At 47.9% G+C, this 23,001-nt stretch overlaps 2 protein-coding genes across 7 annotated transcripts in view; both read left to right on the forward strand.

The window, feature by feature from the left end:
• ZNF652 (zinc finger protein 652) overlaps positions 1–9,126 on the forward strand; it is a 43,178-nt gene extending 34,052 nt beyond the window's left edge. For 4 of the 6 annotated variants that reach the window (XM_082332051.1, XM_082332052.1, XM_082332050.1 and 1 more), the window contains 2 exons: positions 464–608; positions 1,064–6,564. In XM_082332051.1, the coding sequence (XP_082188177.1) occupies positions 464–608; positions 1,064–1,575 (657 nt within the window). In that variant the 3' untranslated portion in view covers positions 1,576–6,564. Of the gene's footprint in view, positions 1–463; positions 609–1,063; positions 6,565–8,413 lie in introns of those variants that run through there. The other 2 variants (XR_014230404.1, XR_014230405.1) reach the window with 2 other exon arrangements.
• Positions 9,127–17,369: 8,243 nt separating this feature from the next.
• PHOSPHO1 (phosphoethanolamine/phosphocholine phosphatase 1) lies at positions 17,370–22,923 on the forward strand. Its single transcript, XM_082332059.1, is given in 4 exon segments — positions 17,370–17,470; positions 19,820–19,851; positions 19,854–19,924; positions 20,764–22,923. Coding segments are annotated over 4 exon segments (927 nt in total). The 5' UTR covers positions 17,370–17,408; the 3' UTR covers positions 21,526–22,923.
• The last annotated feature ends 78 nt before the right edge of the window (positions 22,924–23,001 follow it).

The raw sequence follows: 23,001 nt of genomic DNA on the forward strand, positions 1-23,001 counted from the left end.
ATAATAGCTGGAAAACAGACTGGCTTGCTGAAAAACAAGCCTGCCGTAGAGCTGCCGTTGGTTTTGCTGTGTGAGCAGAGTCCTCTAGTGGAGGCACGCCGTAGTCCAGCAGAGATCGCTGGCAAAGCTGCAAAACCTCCAAATGATACCTTAAGCCAACAGAGGCACTTTTCTGTTGGCATACCCGTGTCTCTGCCAGGCTTTTGCCAACAGCTATGTCAACTAAAGGTTGTGACTGTTCCACGCTCCTTGCCAAGGCTCTTGTGCCAGCAGACCTTTTAGTACAGACCAAATTCTACTCTCGCTAAATAATTTAAATCCTGCGTTTGTGTGAGGGTCTGCGTGTGCACTAGTTCAGGTATTCTTTAGTCCTTCGCTAGTACCTTGGAGTGCTGTCCTGTGACTGCCTTGTTTCCTGACGCGTGGTGCCTGAATATCACGGGTTGCTGTTTTTCTGTTGCAGAACTGTGATGAGAGGTTTCAGTACAAGTACCAGCTGCGTTCCCACATGAGCATCCACATTGGGCACAAACAGTTCATGTGCCAGTGGTGTGGCAAAGACTTCAACATGAAACAGTACTTTGATGAGCACATGAAAACACACACTGGTAAGGACTTATCAAAGGAAAGCACGAGTACCTCTGGGACAAAAACTTTCCTATGCTTCCAGCTGTATTTCCTTTCTTGGAATTTGGGATCAAAACTGTTACCCAACCTAGAAATCAGACAGGAAAGGTTAATACATTAACTTGCTTTTAAATCTGTCTGTAGTCCTGTGATTCACTGTGGGGGAAAATGACAGGTTAGGCTTACTTCCTTGTTATTTTGGTCTGAAGGAACCCCTTGCCAAAGCGTTATAAAAGATTGTCTCGTGCATCAAAATCCAAAGGTGAGAGAGGATTTCATAAAGACTGAGGACTTCTGTGGAACAGCTGTCTCTCTGTTTGCTGAAGGTAGCAGTCACAGTAGCTTTTGTAGGACACAGTTTGTTTGCGTAAGTATGCTGAAGTAAGTATTAGCAGATGTTCTGTGCCTAACTGATTGCGGTATCTGCATTCGGCAGGAGAGAAGCCCTTTATCTGTGAAATCTGTGGGAAGAGCTTCACCAGCCGCCCAAACATGAAGAGACATCGCAGAACTCACACAGGGGAGAAGCCCTACCCATGTGATGTGTGTGGCCAGCGATTTCGCTTCTCCAACATGCTCAAGGCACACAAGGAGAAGTGCTTCCGTGTTACCAGCCCCGTCAATGTGTCAACTGCTGTCCAGATCCCACTGTCCACGACTTCTGCCACCACAGTCCCTGCTGTAGTGAACGCACCCACCACCCCAACTCCACCTATCAACCTGAACCCAGTGAGCACGCTTCCTCCACGCCCCATTCCCCACCCGTATTCACACCTTCACCTACATGCTCATCCTCACCATCCACATCACCTCCCGGTCCCCCCGGTTCCTCATTTACCCCCTCCTCCAGCTCTTTTTAAGAGTGAGCCTTTAAATCACAGAGGCCAGAGTGAGGACAACTTTCTGCGACACCTGGCAGAAAAAAACAGTTCAGCACAGCACCACTAACATCTTTGCTTCCTGCCAGCTATTTTCCCATTTTATGCACATGGAAACATGCCCTCCTGGAGGTACAGAGGGTTAGTTGGCGAGGATCTTTGTCTTTCTCTTAGCCCCAGCAGATGGTCCTAATTTTTTCCTTTGAATCAGTTAACAAACAAGGAAATCCTGTTTTGGATCAGCAGTGCTCATTTGAACCTGGGAACCAACAGGACTCGAACCCAATTTGCTTGCGTTTTACTGGTGACTTTTCTAAATTTCAGATACTGAGACTTGTGGAATTTTATAATTTCATATCAGCTGATGAGGTATGCTTGCTTTTATATCCTGGACTTCTCCTCAAAGAGGAGATAGGCCTGGTTTTCTTTGTACTAATCGGAAAGGCTGTGAGATTAATACAGAGCATTAATTGTATCACTGTGTATCGTAATGGATTCTTTTCAGCTTTTGGTGCCGGCTATGGAGTGAGCCAGCCACGTATCACAGTATATTTGAGCATTATAAAGAAAGACAAAAAAATTTCTTGTTTGTGTAGCTCTCCTAACACACTCTTTATTTTACTACAGAAATTATTTTAGAGTTTTTTGTATAGACCTATTTAGTAGTCTGTTTCTAAAATGAAATGTATTTCAATAAGCGGTGTAATTTTTTCAGTGTAGCTGGACCTATGTTGTATAATAGATAAATTTTTATAATCATCAAAATGTGATTCTTAAAAGATGCATATAGCTTCTATAGTTAAAGTTATTCTTACAACCATACAACTTAAAAGGTGCTTCAGAGGAGAAAGGAACCCAAGAGGTCTCTGGAAAGGTTGCCTCAAAAGCGATGTTGATTTCAGAACTTTACGTAATTTATTTTAGTAGGGTTTTTTTGGTTGTCCTTTTTTTTTTTTTTTTTTTTTTTTTTTTTTAACCTTACGTTTCCCTTTTCACAGTTTCTCTTAAGCTTTTTGGACAAGGACGTTGGGATACCGTATTCCTGCTCCACAGGTTTTCTTTAGTTCAGTTGGAGTGAGGTATGAGATGGGTTAGAAGGGGAGCCCCTTACACGCAGGGACCCGCTAGTTTGGGAACAGAGAGTCACAAGAGAATGAGAGATCTGACAGCAGAGAGGGAATCAAGTATCTCAAGTCAGCCAAGCATCTTTTCTCTTTACGCAGGAGAGCCGGTTTCAGTGGCTTTTCATGGTATGATTTAAGCTGGGGATCATATCAAATGCTGCTCTTCAGGTTGCTTTTTGGAATTCCGGGAGTTGTTAGGAGAGGGGAATTAAGTGAGATCATAAATGTGGTGTTTCTGACTGGTTGATTGTAAGAGTGAGAAGAGAAGTTTGAATGAGACAATGGTGTTTCAGTTGCATTGTTAAGAAAATGCTGATAGCGCTGTATGTACCGTGTGAAGCTCTACCCCATAAATGTAATGTGCATAAAATTATGGGATGATTTCTAGGGGTCGTAGTCATACTTTTGGCAAATCTAAGTTTTACAGTTGTAGGATAGGAAACTTTGAATTGTAGGCATGTCACTGTTTCATAATCCTGGGAGGCAGTGAGGGGGAAATGACAAGTTAGTGCAGGGATGGTGGGCTGGAATGCCAAATGTATCTGTTTTAACCAGTGAGTAGCTGTTATTTTTTCAGGTTTGTATTTCTCTTCAACTAAAACTAAATATAGCAGCATTATGCAATCTAGGAACTTGTTGCCACCTTCACTGAGGACAGAGGCCCAAGACAATGTACTGTAAGTCCTCTTTTCCTTAAAATTCCTACTCTTCTGTGCTGCTTTTTAGATTAAATCCCGCCAAACTATACATCCAGAGATCCTCGTAGGCAGATGTCAAACTCACTATTCTGCTTGGTAACGAACTGGGGTTTTGTGGCTAATGGGATTCATTTTTTTTCAAGATAGCAGAAATGGTGGAAATTCTTCCTAGCATTACTTCCTCAAGGTTAATGCTGTTAAGCACTGTGTTTTGAAACACCATGTCCTGTGTCTGTTGAGAACTAGCTCCTTAGTTGATGTTTTTCACCATTTTCTACCGCCTAATCATTAATGTTGTTTTTTTTTCTTAACAAGCATAGGAAACTTTAGGAACCAGAAAGGGCAGTTTTGGCCCAACAAACCTACTCATTTTTGACTGAGCTGAAACCCCTTCCAGCATTTCTGAAAAATAAAACAATGTTTTTTCAATGCTTTCTCTATAATATTTATATACACCCTCTTACCTTCTAGAAGAAAAAGCCAGTTATGAAAGTGAATTTACACTCATGATTATGACTGTTGTATTTACTGTGGCTGGTCCGCCCCAGAGGTTCTATGCATTCCATGTCACATTTGCAACCTACATTTCTGTTGTGCCACTATTTTATGGTCAGGCCTGTTATTAAATGATTTTTAAATGCTAAAAAATTCTTGGTAAATCAATTGTATTCCAGTTTTGCAAAATGATTTTCTTCTCAATAAATTTACAGTATTAGGCTGCTATTCAGAATTCTAAAATCTGGGACAGTTTTTTTTTCTATTATTTAGTCCATAGCAATGATACACTTTGTATTTTTTCCTTCCAAGACTTATGAACTTACTTTCTGTGGAAGAAGATTAAACTATCTAACCCGCTTAACAGTCTGCCATAATGTGACATGATGTCAACAGATTCTCCTCATTATCTGGGACAAACGTATCGAAAGCTGACACATTGGTCTGAAAGGGTTGCAATGTGATACCTTATAAAGGGCATATTTCAGCAAGAAAAGGAAAATGGGCATGACAAAAGGCAGGAGGTTCAAGGTTGAGATTTGCTGTGGCTTCTCACTTCTGCTTAAATTTGCATTGGCACGCACACCTACAGAGGTTGTGCAACCCTGAGGAATGTATTCAAGTGTGTTCACTACGTTCTGCTTATGTTGACAAACTAAGCATAATGTTTGGTATCAGCTTCACTGTATTTAGTAAGCTTGGGGTTGGTTTGTGTTGCTAAAAGGCTTCCTTCAAGAAGAGCAAAGGCAAATTATACCAACTTTGGGTTTGGTTTGAATGTTTCTGTAAAGTGGAACTAAAATCTGAACATCCTACGGCCTAAGGCAAAGTTTTACTGAATTTTTAACATTACATTTTTAAGGGGGGAAATTCAAGAGAATTAACACGCGATCGGGAGGTCAGCATTCTAAGATGAGCGGTTTAAAGGACAGCGTCTTTTCTGGAGAAGTTTAAACTGCTAGTCCACCGGACAGTGCCTTATCCATACTAAAGGCATTAGCTGCGTCAGCTTGTTTGTTCAGTGTATTATCTCAGACTAACTTATCTTTCTGGATAAAGGTGTGGCGATTTGTTTTGTATTGTCATGCCTGCCTGAATTATTGACTCTCCTATTTACAAAGCTCAGATACTTCTTGGATGGCCTAATTTGTATTGCTGCACACATCAAAAGTTACTGTCACCCGTCTGGTATTCCCAACCAAATCTTAATTTATGGACTTCTGAAAAGAGTCCTTTAAGCTGAATTTAGGCTTTTATCACTGGGAAATTAGTTCGTATCTCAACGATGCAGTCCACCTGGATGTTTTTGTCTTTGCCCTGTTCTGTCTCTTGAGCATGTAATAATGTAATAGCTCGTTTCAATTTATGGAAGAGAGGAGGAGGTAGAGCTCAGGGTACGCGGTTTAAAAGACAGTGCTTCCCTTTGACACTTTTAGTCAGTCTTAGCCAAGTAAGTGACAGACCAAGTTTACCTCTGAGCTGAAAAGATTAGTATTTTTGTAATATATTTAATTTGTTGCCTATTTCTTTGCATTATAATGACCAATGGTGTGACCGTCAGTGGGGTCGAGTACCATTTTTTAGGAGTTTGAGAGAGACACTGTTGTGCAGGGCTGTTTCTGTTCGTGCAAAGAGTGTTGTGTTGTGTTGACGCTTTTTGGTTTGATTATTACTTGCAGAGTATGTAGGTAATGTGCCTTGAAGAATATGATAAAACGATATGCAACTTGCAGTGAGGCACTCAAGAACACTAATGTCAAACTTTTCACTCTTGGGACTTGAGCTCAGGGTCGTAAAATGTTTCAGTGATTATTTTATGGTTTCATATTTCTATTGACTAACAGTATTTAAAAAAAACAAACAAACATAATGTATAGCTCAACAAGACTTTTTTTAGCCGCTGGTAAGGAACATTTCACTTGTAAATAGAATATGGATCAAGTTTCTGGTTTTAGCGTTGGTTTTGGTCTTTAAACCTGGGAGACACGGCTACCTGAGAGATGATGGAGGTGAATTAAATAAACGCTTGCCCATTTTCATGACAAAATGAACTGGCAATTTTTCCAGCCTATTATGTACCTATGATTAAGATATCGTAGAATCATAGGATATCTCAAGTTGGAAGGGACCCTTAAGGATCATCGAGTCCAACTCCCTGCTCCTCACAGGACTATCTAAAACTAAACCATACGACTAAGAGCGTCGTCCAGATGCTCCTTGAACTCTGACAGCCTTGGGGCTGTGACCACTTCCCTGGGGAGCCCGTTCCAGTGACCGACCGCCCTCTCAGTGAAGACTTCTCCTAATGTCCAATGTGAGTGATTCTTAATGGAAATCATGACTTTATTCTTATATCTGACCTGCTTCTGAACTTTGAGCTATACTGGTTTTCAGGAGTGACTATAAAAGCTCTTTAGATCTCTGTCCTTGCAGTCTGATGATGTTATTTTTTAATGGGCATAATTTTTTTGTGGGGTGGTTTGGTTTTTTTTTTTTGGTTGGCATAATATGTAGTGCTGAGCAGAAGACTTCTGTAGAGTTGGAGCTTGGATGTGATCTTCTGCATCCTGGTTAAAAAAGCGTAGAATGGAGGTATGTGTTCTTGTTAGAACCAATAGCCACATGTCTTTGAAGGATGATTATTTTTATGTTAAAGACAGCGAGACTGGCAGTACATATTCTACTGACTAACGATAGATAACCTTATCATGCGCTACTTTAACAATTTGGAATTGCCATTTGACTTTTCAGAAAGGAACATCATTAGCTACAACCTCATCAGTTCAGAACTGATAAATACCATACCTCTCTAGTCTATATAGTAAATCTTCAAGTATTTCAAAAGTAGAAGAAAGGTACATTGAAAATTAATGACTATGAGATGGTTTCACTCTTTTACAGTTTAAATGTGAAAGCAGAAGTGTCACTGTGCAAGTTTTGACACGGGCATTAAGATTTAAACAGTCGTTCATAGCACATCACTTTGCCAGCCTCCATCAAATGAATTTGCCTTGTGCCATAACAGTTATTTACTCGTTTCTTGAAAACATTTTTGTACTATTTCACCATTTGTTTTCTTTTGTAGAATGCTCTCTCCTATGAATTCACAGGGAGTGTTCTCTTCAAAGGGTACGGGTGGGGAAGAAGGAATACTCATTTTCCCAGGGCTCGTGTGCATGTGAATGAAACTTGGTAATTTTTTGTGGAGATTTAAGGGTGTTCAAAACTGGAATTAAATTCAAATTAGTAACTTCCACTGTTTTAGCAGACAGAAGGCAGTTTTTGAAGTAATCTGGCACTAGTAAGTGATACTGTCGTGCTGGCTTTGAAAGGTATAGATTAATTAATTCTTATATTTTTATTTTAGCACATTGATCATGCTAAAAATAAATTGCATAATGTATTGTCCATATATTGGAGACGTGGCAGAAGAATTAAAATCCGCCCTTAGAGAAAAGTTCAAAAGAAAGGCAAGCATTTGCATTTCCTATAGACACTAGGAGAAAAGTCTACCTTAGGGTTCACAGATGTCCTTAATAAAGATTTTTATCCTGGCAGTAGTAAGATAATTTTGCAGGTTTTCAGCTTTTAATAAAATTCTGAATAAGAAATGAGAATTACATGAATTTCGTTACTGCTTTCCAACCCACCAAGATAATTTCTGCCTGAGTTGACCTGTTCAAATTTATTCTAATGCCTAAGAAAAAGTTTGTTGTGGATCGCAGGGGGTGCCCTCTGATCTCAGAAATAATCAGTGCTTTTGGGGGACAATGCCGCATTCTTCTGTCTCGTTAGCTGTGCCTTTTTAAATGAGGATAAAGATTGGAGAGGGATTTAGTGGTTTGGATGGGTTTTTTTATTCTCCATTTTTAAAATGGGCCTGCCCCTGTATTTTTTTGAAATAAATCCTCTTGCTTTCTTGATCTGTTGCTGCTTTTACAGATTGGAATTAGCAAATATCTTCTGATGAAATGTCTTTGAATATTGGGAATAGCTGCCTTTGTACTGAGTCATAGCCTACATGTATGTACAGAGCGGGTATATTTTGCAATGTAGGCCATCTCTTTGTGTACTGAGAACTTACGTACACAAGCACTGTCATCAAAGGAGGCTTCCCGAGAACAGCAGTTGGTCTAGATGTTTTCAGTCTGTCTTTTATTTCATCATATTGCTAAATATTTCTTTCACCCATGTCTTACTGATCCCTCTAATTTAGCATGAAAATGGGTATGTGTGATATGTGCCTGCATTTATAATTCTTATGCTGTTTTCCATGGTCTAAGGCTCTTCACCGTGTACAGCAGCATAAGAGCCTTTTAATGCACAGTTTAACCACATTTGAAAGTGAGAAATTATATAAAACTTTCCACCAAGAAGGAAATACAGCTTTTGTTTGAATTCCCTTTCCTGAAAAACCTGTCAAACTCCTGGGCAGAGGCGGAAGCAGACTAAAAGTCCCCCGTTGAAGTGATCTATTAATTATTATCTTCCACTTGGAGAACTCTGAACAGGGTTGTTACTGTTTATTTTAATCAACCTGTACAGAAGTAGCATATTTCCCTTAGATATTTTTAATCTTGTTTCTGCACAGAGGAGAAATTGGTAATCAGCAGATCAGTTGAGGATGTCTTTCCAAGAAACTACACATCTGACTTTTCCTGAACTAGGTGCCTGGTTTCCCAAAGGGTCACTGAAGCCTTTTAAGCTGAATCGAGCAGTTACAGAGTCTTGGCGTAAAGGTTAGTAGGGAAGCACCTCTGCCCTCTCAGGGACAGTAGGATTGATTGATTTTTCCGATATGCCACTGAACTAATGTGCTTTCCTAGGATTAAGAAGAGGCATTGAGGGCAAGAATGAAAATCTGATGAGCGATTTAAAGATATGCACGCACGTAGTCTGTGCAGAGTCACTGCTGTTAAAATGATTACCCCTAAAGAGAAGCCAGTTATTGATCCTGCTGGACAGGTATACCAAGTTCGTTACGAGTACAGGAATAAATCATGGTACGTCACTGAGTAATACTGCTGCTTTGGGGGGATTTTTTTTTTTGTTCATGTATCACTTAAAAACAAACAGGAGAAATACAAAGATTTGATGGGAATTCTTGTCTGTAGGAAAGCAGGAGGTTCTTCAGGTGAGCTGCGAGAGAATTACATTTTCTTCCTGGTTTAGAGTGAAAGGCATAGGCATGAAACCATCGTAAGAGCAGAGGTTTTGTAAGAGCAGAGGTTTTGTTTCTCCTTGCTGTTTACCGTGGTCCAGCTGGAAAAAGTGGCTAGCAGGCAGTGTTCAGGAAGCCATTTGGGCATTTCCAGACAATTGCAGTCTGTCTCAGGGTTTTGTTTTTTTTTTTTTTCCCTAACAGACTGCAATTTAAAAAACAAACTTAATTTCTTAAAATAAAAGTTTTAAGGAGTGCTGCTTCACTCCGGCTGACTTGCTGCTGACAGCCCTAACGCCGAGAGGGATTTGGTGGTGGTGCACCTTTCATTCTTCAGCCTGTAATTCCTAAATCCGTTGTGGAGAGATTTTTGGAGATTGGGGGGGTGGGGGGGTGGGGTGGTTTGGGGGGTTTTGTTTGGGGTTTTTTGTTTTGTTTTAATGCAGCAATAACAAATTAGTAAAATTTCTTGAGCAGCATGGGAAGGTTATGAAAATGAGTTGTTGCTAAGTCAGGACTTTTGAATGGAGCATGTTTCTCAGAAATGCATAGTAATGATCTTTCCCTACATGAAAAGTTGCATAACATATTAAAAGAAAGGGGAAGGATGAGCATGTAGGGACCTAAAATTTTTAGACTTTCCACTTTCTCCTGAACCCCTATTGGAGTATTAACTCTAATTCATTTCTAATGAGAGCCGATACTAGCAAGAAGTAAAAGTTAACAAAAAAATTAACAAAGGGAAGTCAGGAGAAAGCTGCGGCACATAGACCCCAAGTAGCCAAACTGCTGACAGCCCCCCGCCACCAGTAACACTGAACTGAAAAAAATAGCGAGGATCTGTAGTTGTTGCTTGTATCGGACTTCTTGCTTATTTGACCTGAACAAAAGCGAGTGTGTTATGGCTAAGTGCTGTTTCTGTTTACAATCTTCATTTTGCAATTTCATCTTCAGATTGCCTCAGCTCTGTTTAGCCTGTAGTCTGAGAATAATAATCAAGGGGCAACTGATAGTGGAACATAACTTTGTCCTTCTCAGTCATTCACGTGTGCTGCTACTATGTGCCACACGTTCGAGGGGGATATGCGAGTTAAAAACGATGGGATGTCGTGTTTTTGTCTGTGAATCGTGAGACGCAAAATAATTCTGCAACCGTGCATTGGCACATCTGAGAGCTTGCAAAACGAAAGACTGAGACAGTATATTACAAAATAGTTTCCAGTTTTGCTTTTCAAATAGGAATTCAGCCTTCCTTCTTCCCTAACTTGTTGCAGGGCAATGAATTGAAGTGTTGTTTGCGTACTTTCCCCTATAAAATATCGGTATGCTTTCATCTCCATGCTTAAAACTCTCAGCCTCCCTCCTGCATCCTGTGAGAATTACTTAGTACCTTTACCAGGAGGACAACTTTCTCGATAAGCTTTGATAAAACTAGGAAGTTTATTAGAAAAGAACTGTTGTAAAAGAGAACTTCCTATGGAAGGGTTTCCAGTGGGGGTTACTTGTGTGCCTACTTGGGCAGCCTCTGTGATTAAATGTAGTGTTTCACTGTCCGATGAGTAAACATCCCTGTTCTGCAGATGTGGAACTGCGAGACCTGCCTGACATTAGGTAAGCGAGGGAGAGCTGGAGTCGGAGCTCTGTGCTGTTTCTGATCCAGACTGCTGCCCTAACCACAGGATCGCCATTTCCCTTTTCAGTTCTTTTTAGATTTTCTGCATAATTTCCTCTCTAAGGTTTTTCAGACAGTGGATAGTGTTTATTATAATAAAGGAGATAAGAATCAGTCGCCTCTTACTTTGTGGTTATATTGAAGCTACTACGTACAAGCAAAAAGCCATGAACACGAAAAATAGTGATTGGGAAATCTTGCTCATCTCACGATGTGTTTCTGGTTGCTTAAGCTAAGCAGGGAACAGAACATAGCCAGTGTTTCAACTGGAGATGTCTCAGAATAATGATACATAAAATTAGTTCAGACTGAAAAATGATTCCTTCCAAGTCAGCCCAAGCACGAAGGTGTCAGCTTTCTGTTAAGTCTTAGGTATCATTAATAGTCCAAAGGTCTTATGACACTTAAAATTAAAGCCTGCGTCCTGTTCAAACTCTGGTTTGGTAACTGTGCTCTGATTCTTAGGTAACCCCTGTGATTTCAGCAGGTTAAGGTACCCTGCACCTCCCTTTCACAGAACGGTTTCTGGAGGGTGCTAAAAGAAAATGCATCGCATGGCAACAGAGAGGTTGAATTTGATGTTAGCTGCAGGATGACCTAGTTCCCAGGGGCTCGGAGGAGAGCCAGCGCGGTGAGAAAGGAGAGCGTCCAGGAGGCGCGTTATCTAACTGCCCCTTCTACTTGTAGGTTTGTAATGGCGAATGATTCATCAGCCATCACCAAGGAAACCAGGGAGTGTGTCAGAATATACTACTTTACCGAGAGTCAGAGTTTGTGCCCCTTTCTTCTAGAAATCGTATATTTAGTAGTTTAGGGTTGTTAATTCATAGGAAAATTCCTGCTTGGCCTGAAATGTTGTCTCGTGTTCTGTGAAAATTTAAGCTTTTTGTTACTACAGAAAACAACTGGATTTTATTATACAGTGTCTCGTGGATTTTAATTCACTTATTTTAGGCATATATTTTCATTGATTACAGTAATCCACTCTGCCTACTGTTTAAAAAAAATACAGAAATAATGCTACATTGTCACAGAAGATAACTTCAGTGGTTTAAATTAATTTAAGCTAATGTAACTTGTGATACATTATGTTGCTGTCAGAGCTCTTGGCTTTTCCCATCCCACAGAGAAATCATTCCCCAGAGGGTCGCGATTTAATCTACGTCCTTTCTGTTGAGGAGGAGACAGATCTGCCAGGAGGAACAGTTTGTGGAGGATTAGCCAGGAGGTGGCAGTGGAGCGGATCACTGCCTGCTTCTCAAAGCAGCAAATGAAGTGGATAAAGGAAGGCAGCTTGCTCCTCTGACGGTATCGGTGTTGGAATCTGTGCATGAAGGAACTTACTGAATTAGAAAACACTTCCAATTTGCGGCTTGTTTCTAATTAATTGCTAATGTCCCTGATCCCTCAAATTTTCACACTGCTTAAGTTGTATTTCCCTAACTGGAGCCACTGAACCCTGTCTGTCCGTGTTGCAGTTGCAGTGACTCTTCCTTGTGGCTTTTGCCAGCAGAATTGTTGGAGCTCGTTTATGAATTGCGCTGAGACAGAGCCCGGAGAGTTTTGTTATCGAGTATTTTCTAAATATGCTCAGCAGCTTGAGGCTGCAGTGAGAGATTTGTCACCTCTGTCGGTCTCTTTAGAAAGCGTTGTGATGATTGGTGTCAGTTGATACATTGGATGACTGGCAAGGAGTAGGAGGATTTTTAGGCTTGGTTTATGACAAAGCAGAGAGAGACTGAACGTACTTCCATGTGAAAGAACAGGATTTCCAGCGGACTGAGTGCGATGTGTTTTACAAAGTGGGCTGCAGTTATGGAGAGCATCGCCTTGCTCTGCTCACCAGCACGGTGGTGTGAGAGCAGCCGGGGCGGCCGATACCGCTGGGCTGTAGGGTGCGGAGATAGTTGGCATCATCTGTGCGTCTCTTGTGCCACTTCAGCAGAAGCTTATCCCGCCTGATAAAAAGCCCTGTCTTGTTGTCTATGTTTCCTGATTTCTGCATGTTATATAGAACAGAACATAAAAAATAATTTGATTCCTGATGGGTAGTGACCTAACCACTCCTCTAGCAAGTCCTTGTTTCTTCCGTAGTGACTTTTAGCATTAAATACAAAACTGAAGCCCATGTCAACAGGAGAAACTCAGGGAGACCTCAGCTCGGACTGGTGTAGCCCGCACTGAGCAGTTGGCCACTTCTTTTTTGTCGAGTGTCCCGACTGCTGCACTGGGGGGGACTCGCAGAAGGAGAGGGATGGGACGGTCACCCCACCTGGGGAAGTGAAATGAATGGAGTTTGCTGTCGTGTTGCTTGTTAGTTCTTGAGGTTTTTCATGATATTGACCATATAAATATTATTCGGCCACTAAAAATGTATTGCTATGAAAGAAATACTGTGTGTTAGAGAACGCTGTGTTGAGGAGATGGCACGAGGTGACCAGCTATAATTGACGTTTCCTTATCCATGTGCCTTGAAGACTGAGCTACAGGGATTGGCTCCCCGTGTGAGTAAAGGACAGCTTCAGTTTTACTCTGAGCTTCCCCAAAATATGCCCGTGACCATGGGCACCAGTGCGAGGAGGTCTGACGCAGGCGGCCAGATTGAATTCATGGGGGTTACCGACCTAGTCTTAACCCAGCTGCTTTTGTATGCTGCAGGATGGAAATAAAGCGAGGGGAGGCCGGGACAGACAGACAGCCAGCTACGTGGACATTGTGGGCTTAGGGTTGCTTCTGTGCTGATGCAATCCACTTGTTGGTGAAAAAACAGGAGGACAAACTTGGAGAGCAGTGTGCATCAGTGTATTTCTTGTAGCGCGGGGATGTTACGCCCATAGCGGGGAAGCCGTGTGTTCAGAAGAGGGTTGCCTGTCTATTCAGGGGTTGCCAGGAGCCAGGTCAGCCCAACCCAGCGCAGAAAGCGCTGTCCTCGCTTGCTCTCCGGGGTTCCTAACAGTGGAAAATCACTGGGATACAGGATCACCCTTGCCAAACTCCTCCGTCTGTGATGTTTCTGGAATGATCTTTGCCCTGCTGCCTTTCAGTGGGAAGGAGACAGGAGGCAGCGGAGAATTTGCCCTTTTGAGTTTCCCACTTGCCTTATACCCGCTGACAAATGGCCTGGACGCGGTCTCCTCTGTTAACAGGAGCTGGTGTGACTCCAAAGGGGGGGGAACCCCCGCCGTGCAGAGAAAACGGGGTGTGCTCTGCATCAAAAAGCCAGAATGTTTCAGACTAAATAGGCGATAAAATATTTCTTTGATAACCAGGGTGGTTTCTGAGGAGCAGCCGGTGACTGCAGGCAGCTATCAGTATGTAAAGGTCGGTGTCCTTTAGCAATCGGGAGCAAGGGCTGTTGAGAAAGGTCTCGGAACAGCGACGGTTTGGCTGCAGAAGTGCTCTGGGCTCTGCTCCTGGCTGGGGCTGGGACTGAATTTTGCCGAAATGGGGAAACTTCAGAGTGTTGGGGGCTACGGCTCGAGCGCTCGGACGACGTGGCACAGGGGCGGACGGCCCTCGTCCAGCCCACGTAGGGAGCAGAAAACCGTGGTTTTCGCAGACCTTTTGAATTTTATTTGCGTCTTTCCATTCTTAGACATTTTTAATTAAAAGGCAAGACAAAACCCAACCTTTGGTGGTCTCTTAACTACACGTTTTTAAGGCCCTGCTGCTGCGTCCCCTCCCTGCCCACACCCGCTGCCTCCAGCCTTTCAACAATTTGGCCTTATTTTTTTATCCAGCACAAATTAGACATCCTGCAAAACCAAAGCTACCACTTAAACACCCTCCCGGAGCCCAGGAGAGTATTTTGGGGTGCGGACACGCTCGCTGGGGCTGCCCTGCTTGTGGTGCCTGGCAGGGCACCCTGCAATTCGGCGTCCCCCGGGCGAAGCCAGCACCTAAAATTAGCCGCTGCTCCCCGCTCCCCCCGGCTGCGGGCGGCAGCACGGCCCGGGGCCGGTGGCTCTGGGCCCCCGGGGCCGGTGGGTGCCCGGGAAGGCTCCTTCCCCCGGGGCTGGCACCGACACCCCCCCCCCCCCCCCCCGGGCTGTGTTTTGGGGAGCATTTGTGCGTTTTTGTGGTTCCCCTCGGCCCCTCGGCGGCTGGATCCCCCCCCCCCCGAATGGTTAATTACAAAATCGCTAATTTGGCTCGTTCTAGGCGGGGTTTTGTTGCTTCGTGCCGATTTTGCAGCTTTTGGGAGCAAAGCCGCGGTATCAGCGCGGAGGGCGGCGGGAATAGCGCGTTTATCGGCTCCCCCTCCCCGCGGGGTGGGGGCGTGGCTCCGGCGGGCACCGCCCCTTTGGTGCGCGCCGGCGCTGCTGCCATTGGCTGGGCGGGCTGTGACGCGCGGGGACTGCGGTTGTTCCGCGGAGCGGCGCCGCGGCTCCGTTTGCGTCGCCTTAAAGGGGCCGCGCTCGCGGCAGCCCCGGCAGCGGCGCCGGCCCCGCCGCACCGCACCGGACCGCGCTCCCGAGCCGCCGGTGCCCGGCCCCGTTCGCGGCCGAGACGCCGGGCTGCCTGCGCACCCACCGGCAGCGGGGCGAACCGGGCGCTCCCGGGAGGTTCCGACCCGGTAAGGAGGCTCCGGGGGCTGATCAGGCGTGAGTCTGCACCGGGGCGGCCGGTACCGGGAGGTGCCGACCTGGCAGGAGGCTCCGAGGACCGGTGCACCGGTTGTCGGCACCGGGAGATGCCGATCCCATAGGGCTGGCGGCGGTACCGGGAGGTGCCCACCCGGTGGGGGTCTCCGCTGGCCGGGGCGGCTGCTGCCGGTACCGGGAGGTACCGATCCGGTAGGACCCTGCGGGGACCGGGGCGGCTGGTGCCGGTACCGGAGGGTCCCCGCCCGGTTGGACTCTCGGAGAACCGGTGCGGCTGGTGCCGGTACCGGGAGGTGCCGACCGGGCAGGAGCCTCCAATGTGCATGAGTCAGCCCCGTTGCGGCTGGCACCGGTACCGGCAGGACCCGAGGGGCGGCCAGGCGTGAGTCGGCACCGGTCCCGCTCCCCGGGTGGCGGGCTGGAGCGTGCCGGTACCGGAGCAGCAGCAGCAGCTGCCGCTGTGGGTCCCGGCACCACCGGCTGCAGGGAGCTGACACCGGGCTGGCACCGGTGCCCCGGAGGGCGAGAGGCCGCGGGATGCGTGTGCTCAGCGGTGGGTCCGGTACCGGCACCACGGCGGGGGATCCGGGATCTGGGATCCAGTTTTGGACTCCCACAAACCAGCCGCCAATCTGGCACCCACCGCCTGTCAGCCGCAGCATTTTGGGGCCAAAACCACCTGTTTCAGGATTTTTTTGTTGTTGCAGAGCAGAGAGCTCCGGCCCCGACGGCCGCAGCGGGAGCCCTTGGCTGCGGTAACGCCGCGGCTTCCTGGCAGGCAGCAGGAAAAATAAACACCATTAAAAAAAAAAAAAAAAAAGGAACATCCCCATAACCCGAGGTGACCGACGGCAGTGTCGCAGCCCTGCGGGCGGGGAGGGCGAGCCCCGGCCCCGGGGAGGGTGTTCCCGTTCCCGTTCACCCCTGCCCAGGGGATTTGGGGTGAAGCGGGAGCCGTGGGGCAGAAGAAGGGGCGAGGCGGCACCTCGGCGCGTCGAGGGGTCGGGGCTGGCTGGGACACCCCTCCGAGCTCTGCTGGCTGGTGATTTGGTATTAATTTGCTCATTCGCTTCTGCTTTGGGAGCTGTGTAGCTGGCCAGGGATGGGAGCGCGTCGGGTTTTATTCCAGGAGCAGTGAAATTGTGTCACGATCCCGATGACGTGCCTGATGGTGCCGATGTCTGTGCCGGAGAGGGAGGTTTTCCCCTCCTTTGCTTTTGGGGCAGCAGGACTCTGTCCTCTTGTTTTGCCCTTAATACTGTCCTAAGGGGTGGGCAAACACATTTGCCAAAGGTGAGTGGTTGGGTTTTGAGTTGAAATTTAAAAAAAAAACGAACATGTTGTACATACCAGAAACATCAAATGGTCTTTTAAGGTTAAAAATGTTAAAAACAGGCAAGAGCGGAGTATGCTGAGGGATTAAAACCAGCCCAGGGACTGTGCCTGCAATCGGGAAATGCCCCTGTGCCCCCTGGCTTTCGAGGCTCAGCAGTTCCCAGCTCCGAAATCAGGTGCTGATCCCTGTCCACGCTCGCTTGGATGCGCTGGGGGCTCGCACAGGGCCTGATCCTGCGGTGGAGGGCGGGTGCGTAGCGCAGCACTGCTCCTCGCCGTGCAGCTCGTCCTGCGCTGAACCCGTTACGGGATTAAGCCCGAAGTCGCACAGCGGCGGTGCAGAGGTCCCTGGGGACAAGCAGCAAATATTGCTGGGCTCCAGCCTTTCTTTCCTGGGCCTCTTCGGGGCAGAAGGATCCTGAGGATGGCTGGAGGTATTGCCAGGAGGGAAGAAAACATCGAGATTTTGGGGATAAACTACCCAGGGAAATTATTCTCGTGGTGAACCCAGCAGCTCACCGCTTTTATCAAGCATATGTTGACCCTTGTTCCGAATTCAGTTTGTTTAACCCTTCACGTTTAACATGATTAATGAGCAAATATCTGTTTTATCTTCTGTTCCAACATTCAGGCTTTGCATAATGTTAGGAAGTGCGGCCACTTTTCTTTTATTTTGGAGGGAGTTCCTTTTTTGCAGAAGGTGGACGGACGCGCTCCCGGGAAGCAGCCGCCGGGTGAGTCATCTCCGCACAGAAATAGCTCTGCTGGGAGCGGTGACACGGTCCTGCAGGGATTTCATTTCTCCCTAGCCCGGATGGAGCCGGCTGCTCCATCCCACGCCGCTAGCAGTATGCCCACGGGCACCACCGGCTCCTGGCTGGATTTAACGGGATAATTTAGGGCTGGGAGATTTGCTAAGTATTTTTTCTCATCTCCGCTCCCCTCCTGCGCGGGGCAGAGTCAGGGTTTGAGGTGGCTGCTGCCAGACCCCGCAGCTCAGCCTGCTTGTCTTTAGCTGGAAAGGATGAGTGCTGGTTTATTAAGAGTCGCTCCTAACGTATCGTAAGGGGAAAACAGCACGCGGGGGAAGGACGTGATTTGCCCAACAGCCCGGTGATGAGATGTCCCATCCCAGACCTTTATTCCCTAAATAAAGCTGGCTTAGATTTTAATTTCTCCTTTGCATAAAAGCAATGCACATTTTGATACAATTAATAGCAGTGTTGGGGACGGCTGAGAGCAGAAGGCAGCTCTTGCAGAAGCGTAGCAGGGATGCTCCAATCTCCTGCCAGTAGATGGGGGCAGCAATTGTCCAAGCTGACTTCCCAGATTATCATTTTCCTTAGAAATCCCATAGAAAATGGTCCGGTGGCCTCTCTTCTCCCCCGCGACCCACGATGGGGAAGCTGCTGTCAGGGCGCTTGGCTCAGAGCCCTGGGCTGGGAGAGGCTCTGCAGCGGTGCCAGTGCCAAGGACACCGGGGACAAGGAGCCTGGGAGAGCAACTGGGTTTGTTTTCCAGCTCTTGGGAGCGGCTGGATTTATCCCCGCTGGGGCTATTGGTGTCCACAGTGCTTCAGGGAGAGCAAAGTGATGCCTGGGAGGTCGGCGGGGAGGCAAGAGCTGACAGGGAGCTCCGCTGAGGACAAGTTAACGTGAGATCAGGGTGGCCAATGGTGCTTCTGACCACGTGCTGGTCAGCTCTCGAAGGAGGCAGAGCTAAAATAAGCCAAAAGAGACCAAACTGGCTTTTCCCCAGCTCGTAGGTCAGTTTTTCACGTGCGTAACAAAACGTTAATTCAGGAGAGGTGGCTAGATGGAAGGTGTTTGGGCAACCTCGGCTGAAAAGCGCTAAAGGGACTATGGATTGCATGGAGGTTGCTGTTCAGGTCTGTGTTTGACCTAATCTGCCCGAAATTCAAGATGCGTGCTGTTAGCCTTTCCTGTTTTGCAAAATGCAAAAATCTTGGGCTCAGAACAACTTTTTGAGGGGCGGGTTAGCTCCCTGTGTCCACGTCGTCCCTTACAGCTACGCGTAATGGTGTCCACGGGGTTAACCAGCCGTGCCAGGGCTCTTTCCCTGTGCCGCTGCATCGGTACCACAACGTCTCCTTAAGGCGTAGACCCAAATTATTTTCTCACCGCTGGCAGCTCTTTAGAATAGAATGACAAGAATTACAATTACTCTTTTATGTTTAATCTTTTTTTCTGTTTCTCTTGGTTTGGACCTGAAAATTGTGGTGGCTAATCCCACTCCCAGGCTGGCTGTAGCATTATTTGGCTTCCAATGATGTCTGTAAATAAACATCAGCTTTTGATGGATGCTTCTACAAAGAAATAACTAGTGGTTGGTTTGAAGGTTTCACAAAAAGTCACTTTTACAAGATTTCAACCCAGGGTTTAATTTTGAGTGCCCGCTTCCTTTTGCAGTATGCCGTCTTCGAGCTGCAGTTGTGGTTTATTATTTTAGCAGAGTCATGAATCGCATTTGTGCCCAAAATAGTTTGATGCTGGGCTTCAAACCAGCCAAATCCCCCGCAAATCACCTTCAGCTGAAAAACTCTTCCTGTTGTCATGCTGATGACAAAAAAATCATTGAAAACCTCCTAGCCTCAGCTAAGCCAAGCTACTGGTGCCCAGTTAAAACGTCCCATGACCCAGTGTGTTATTCCTCCCGCTAACCGTCCGGCTGAGTTTCCAGCGGGTTTGGCTGCGAGGTTGGTTTTTTGAGGTTTCCCATCGCTCTGCTTTGATCGCTCTGGACCACAAGAGGTCGGCAAAATTCAGGAGACGTAACCTGGGCTCTGCCTTCGCTCCGGGGCAGCAGACTGGCACATCCTCACCCGAGCTGCCCGGGCACCCGCTTTCATTCCAGGATGATTACTCCATTAAAAGAAACACCCCAAACTAATTATACTGGAAGAAAATCAGGGCAATTTTGGAACAGGGCATGTGTTGCTGGGGTTTATTGCCGAGCCGTTCTGCTAGCTGCTTTCATGTGTGGCAAAGCCCGGGCACTCGGGGGAATTGAGATCAAAAGTATTAAATGGGCTCTGCCCGTTTGCCCTGCTCTCCAGAGACTCCTTTAATTCCTCTGCTCCTGGTACGAAAAGTCCCAAGCTTGGGAGTTCACTTCAGGACATAGAGCCCCGCCGTGCTGCTTGGTGCTGTGCCCAAAGGTGGCACCAAGCCATTAACCACACTCCCCCTTCTTTGTGGTTTGCAGCCCGGCGAACCCTAAGCGCTGCCTTCAGCAACGCACTGCCTGCAGAGTGATGGTCTTAAAATGAAAAGGTGCTGCGAGGGCGTCGGGCTGCCATGCCTGTTTAAGGTCAGTGCCGTTCTCACCCGTCTTATCCTCTCTGAACGGGGCTGTCTCCTCTCTTCTCAGGGTCAGGGAGCAGGAATCGGGTCCCCATCCTGCAGACCTCTGGCCACGGGCAGCATGGGAGCAGCCGGGAGGCAAGCGCGTGCTGCTGGGGCCATCGTGGCTTTAGCCGAGGGGAGCGGGTGGGCACCGGGAGGCTGGGCTGGGGCTCACCAGCTTTGCACCGCGTTGGCAAACTGGTTTTACTTTGGTTTTAGAGCAGGGCAGGAGGCGGCTCCGAGTTACCCCAAGCTTCTCGGGAGCCTGCGGAGCCCGACCCAGGGGGAAACTGCATCCAGGTGATGGAGCAAAAATCAACCGGCAAAATGTTTTCCGCTGTCGGGAAGAGCCCGACTTGTCCTGGCAGCAGGAGGGGTCTGCAGGGACACAAACCCCTTTGCAGAGGGGGCACAGGAGCAGGTTGGGGAGTGAACCCCTCCCCAAGGACCCTCCCTGTACAAAACACCCCGAGGCGAGGGCTGTCCCCGCGTCCCTTGGGAGGATGTGTGCGGTGGTAGCTCGGCACAGTGACCGCCTTGACTGCAGGAATGGGATTAGTGGTGACAAAATGATCTCTTTATAGGCAGGATAAACGCCTTAGGGCTGGGGCTGAGGTATGTCAGTGGGGGATTAGCCCCCGCAAGCCCAGCTGGGCTAATAAGCTGCCTGGGGGCAAGGTAGCCAAGGAGCATTGCTCTGCGAGGCTGGCAGCCTCTTGCTGCTGTGGTTGCCACCATCGCTGTGCCAGGGCCAAAGCAAAGTGCCTCGAACTAACGGCCGGGCATTATCCTTCCACCTCGCAGGGTGTTGGTATGGCCAGCCCCCGGCCCCCCAAATACCTCCTCATCTTCGATTTCGACGAGACCATCATCAATGAGAACAGCGATGACTCCATCGTCCGGGCGGCGCCGGGGCAGGCGCTTCCAGAGCACATCCGACAGACCTTCCGCGAGGGCTTCTACAACGAGTACATGCAGCGCGTCCTGGCGTACATGGGGGACCAGGGGGTCAAGATGGGGGACTTCAAGACTGTCTACGAAAACATCCCCCTGTCCCCTGGGATGCCAGACCTCTTCCAGTTCCTCTCCAAGAACCACGAGCTATTCGAGATCATCCTCATCTCCGATGCCAACATGTTCGGCATCGAATGCAATCTGAGGGCAGCCGGTTTCTACTCCCTCTTCCGCAAGATCTTCAGCAACCCATCTGGCTTTGACAAGAAGGGGTACTTCACCTTGGGGCCCTACCACAGCCACAAGTGCCTTGACTGCCCGGCCAACATGTGCAAACGCAAAATCCTGACGGAATACCTGGCAGAGAGAGCCCAGGAGGAGGTGGAGTTCGAGAGGGTCTTCTACGTGGGAGATGGTGCCAATGATTTCTGCCCTTCCGTGACTTTGACTTCAGCTGATGTGGCATTCCCGCGGAAGGGCTACCCCATGCACCGGATGACCCAAGAGATGGAGAAGAAGCAGCCTGGAGCCTTCCAGGCCACTGTCATCCCCTGGGAGTCAGCTGCAGAGGTCGCCCGCTATCTCCAGGAGGTCCTCAAGAAGAAGTGTTGAGGATGGCTCAGAAGAGACTTGCAGCTGGGAAAGGAGAAGCCTTGGGGTGTCACGCCCTGTACCCCGCGCTCATCGGCGCCGCTCGCTCAGCCCCCGCTCCTGGGTTGCTTTCCTGCCTTTCCTCTCCGAGCTCCTTTCTCCCTGGTGATTAAAGCACTTTGTCTAGGTCCCCCCTTCTTCCCCTGCCACGTTGAGATGAAGCCTTCTCTATGCAGCTCGGACATGTACCCCGTGTGGGTGTTTGCCAACACTAATGGTGATTTTTTTTAATTATTGTCGGTTTTTTTCCCCTTTCCCTTTTGACTTCACAAGAGCAATTCCTAAAAGACCAGAAGCCGGCTCCCCACAGGCTGGGCCCTGCACATGCCTTCATCCCCCTCACCTGCCCGACCTCCACCGGCCACGCCAGGAGCTGCGTGCTGTTGCCTTGAACCCGATGCTCGAGGGCCCCTTGCCTCTTCATGAGGCCACTGGAAATTTAATCCGGGAAATGTGTGCTGCCCGGGCTCCCTGGCTTACCCTCCGCACCCCGCCTGGGCAGGGCAGCCCCTGGCTCAGCTGCTGAGCCGTGCAATGGAGTTAATCGTCCCTTGAGACTTTATTCTTTGAAAAAAACATGACACGAGGACCAGGAAACCTTTTGGAAAGGTGGTACCTTGGGAAAAAACCTCCTCTAGCCCCTCCCCACCCACTTGCCCAGGGCACGAGCACAGTGGCCACATCGCGCTGCGGGGAGGAGGACCTCCACTTGCCTTCCACTTCCATCCGCTGCTTCTGCTTCCAGGGCAAAACGTCCCCCGTGTCCCCAGGGCGGACAGGTTCCTCCTCACCCTGAGCCGTTACCGGTCACCTCCTGGTGTTTGCTGGATCCTATCGACTCTCCTCTTACCCCGGGGGGCAATTTCCCTCCTGACCTGGTCGAGAGGTGCTGAGCCTCCCCCGGAGGTGTGGTGCTGTAGCACTTCTGCCATCGGGTCCCTGGAGGCCAAACCCCCCCATGCCCCCTCGCCCCGCTGCAGTATTAATTGCCCCTTCTAATTGCACTCTGCGGGGGGGACCTACAGTATTCGCTGCTCTCTGGTGTTGGCTTCTCCTGGATTTATCCACAGCCTTACCGGCCCCTGAGGGTGGCTCCCAACTCCTCCAAAGCCCAGAAACGCTGGCGGCAAACCTGAGCAGTAAGGAAATAACCAAAGCAGCCCTGAGTTGTTCCTCCTCTATTTCATTTCTCCCCCTCTTTGTTCTTCCTCCTCTGGAGCCTCTTCAACTGTGTGGAACTTAAAGCCATGGAATTAAAAAAAACAAAAACCAACCATATATATGTATATAGATAAATATCTATATATTGCAGATACACAAGTTGTTTGTATCCAGGACATAAACCTGGGTGTGAAACGGCTCTCTGAGTTGCACGTACGTGTTGTTTCTCTTCCTTGGGCTGGTGAAGGGGGGACAGCGTTGGAGGGGGAGCGGCAG

This window comes from Platalea leucorodia (assembly GCF_965183815.1).
Source record: "Platalea leucorodia genome assembly, chromosome: 22".
Classification (NCBI taxonomy): Eukaryota; Metazoa; Chordata; class Aves; order Pelecaniformes; family Threskiornithidae; genus Platalea; species Platalea leucorodia.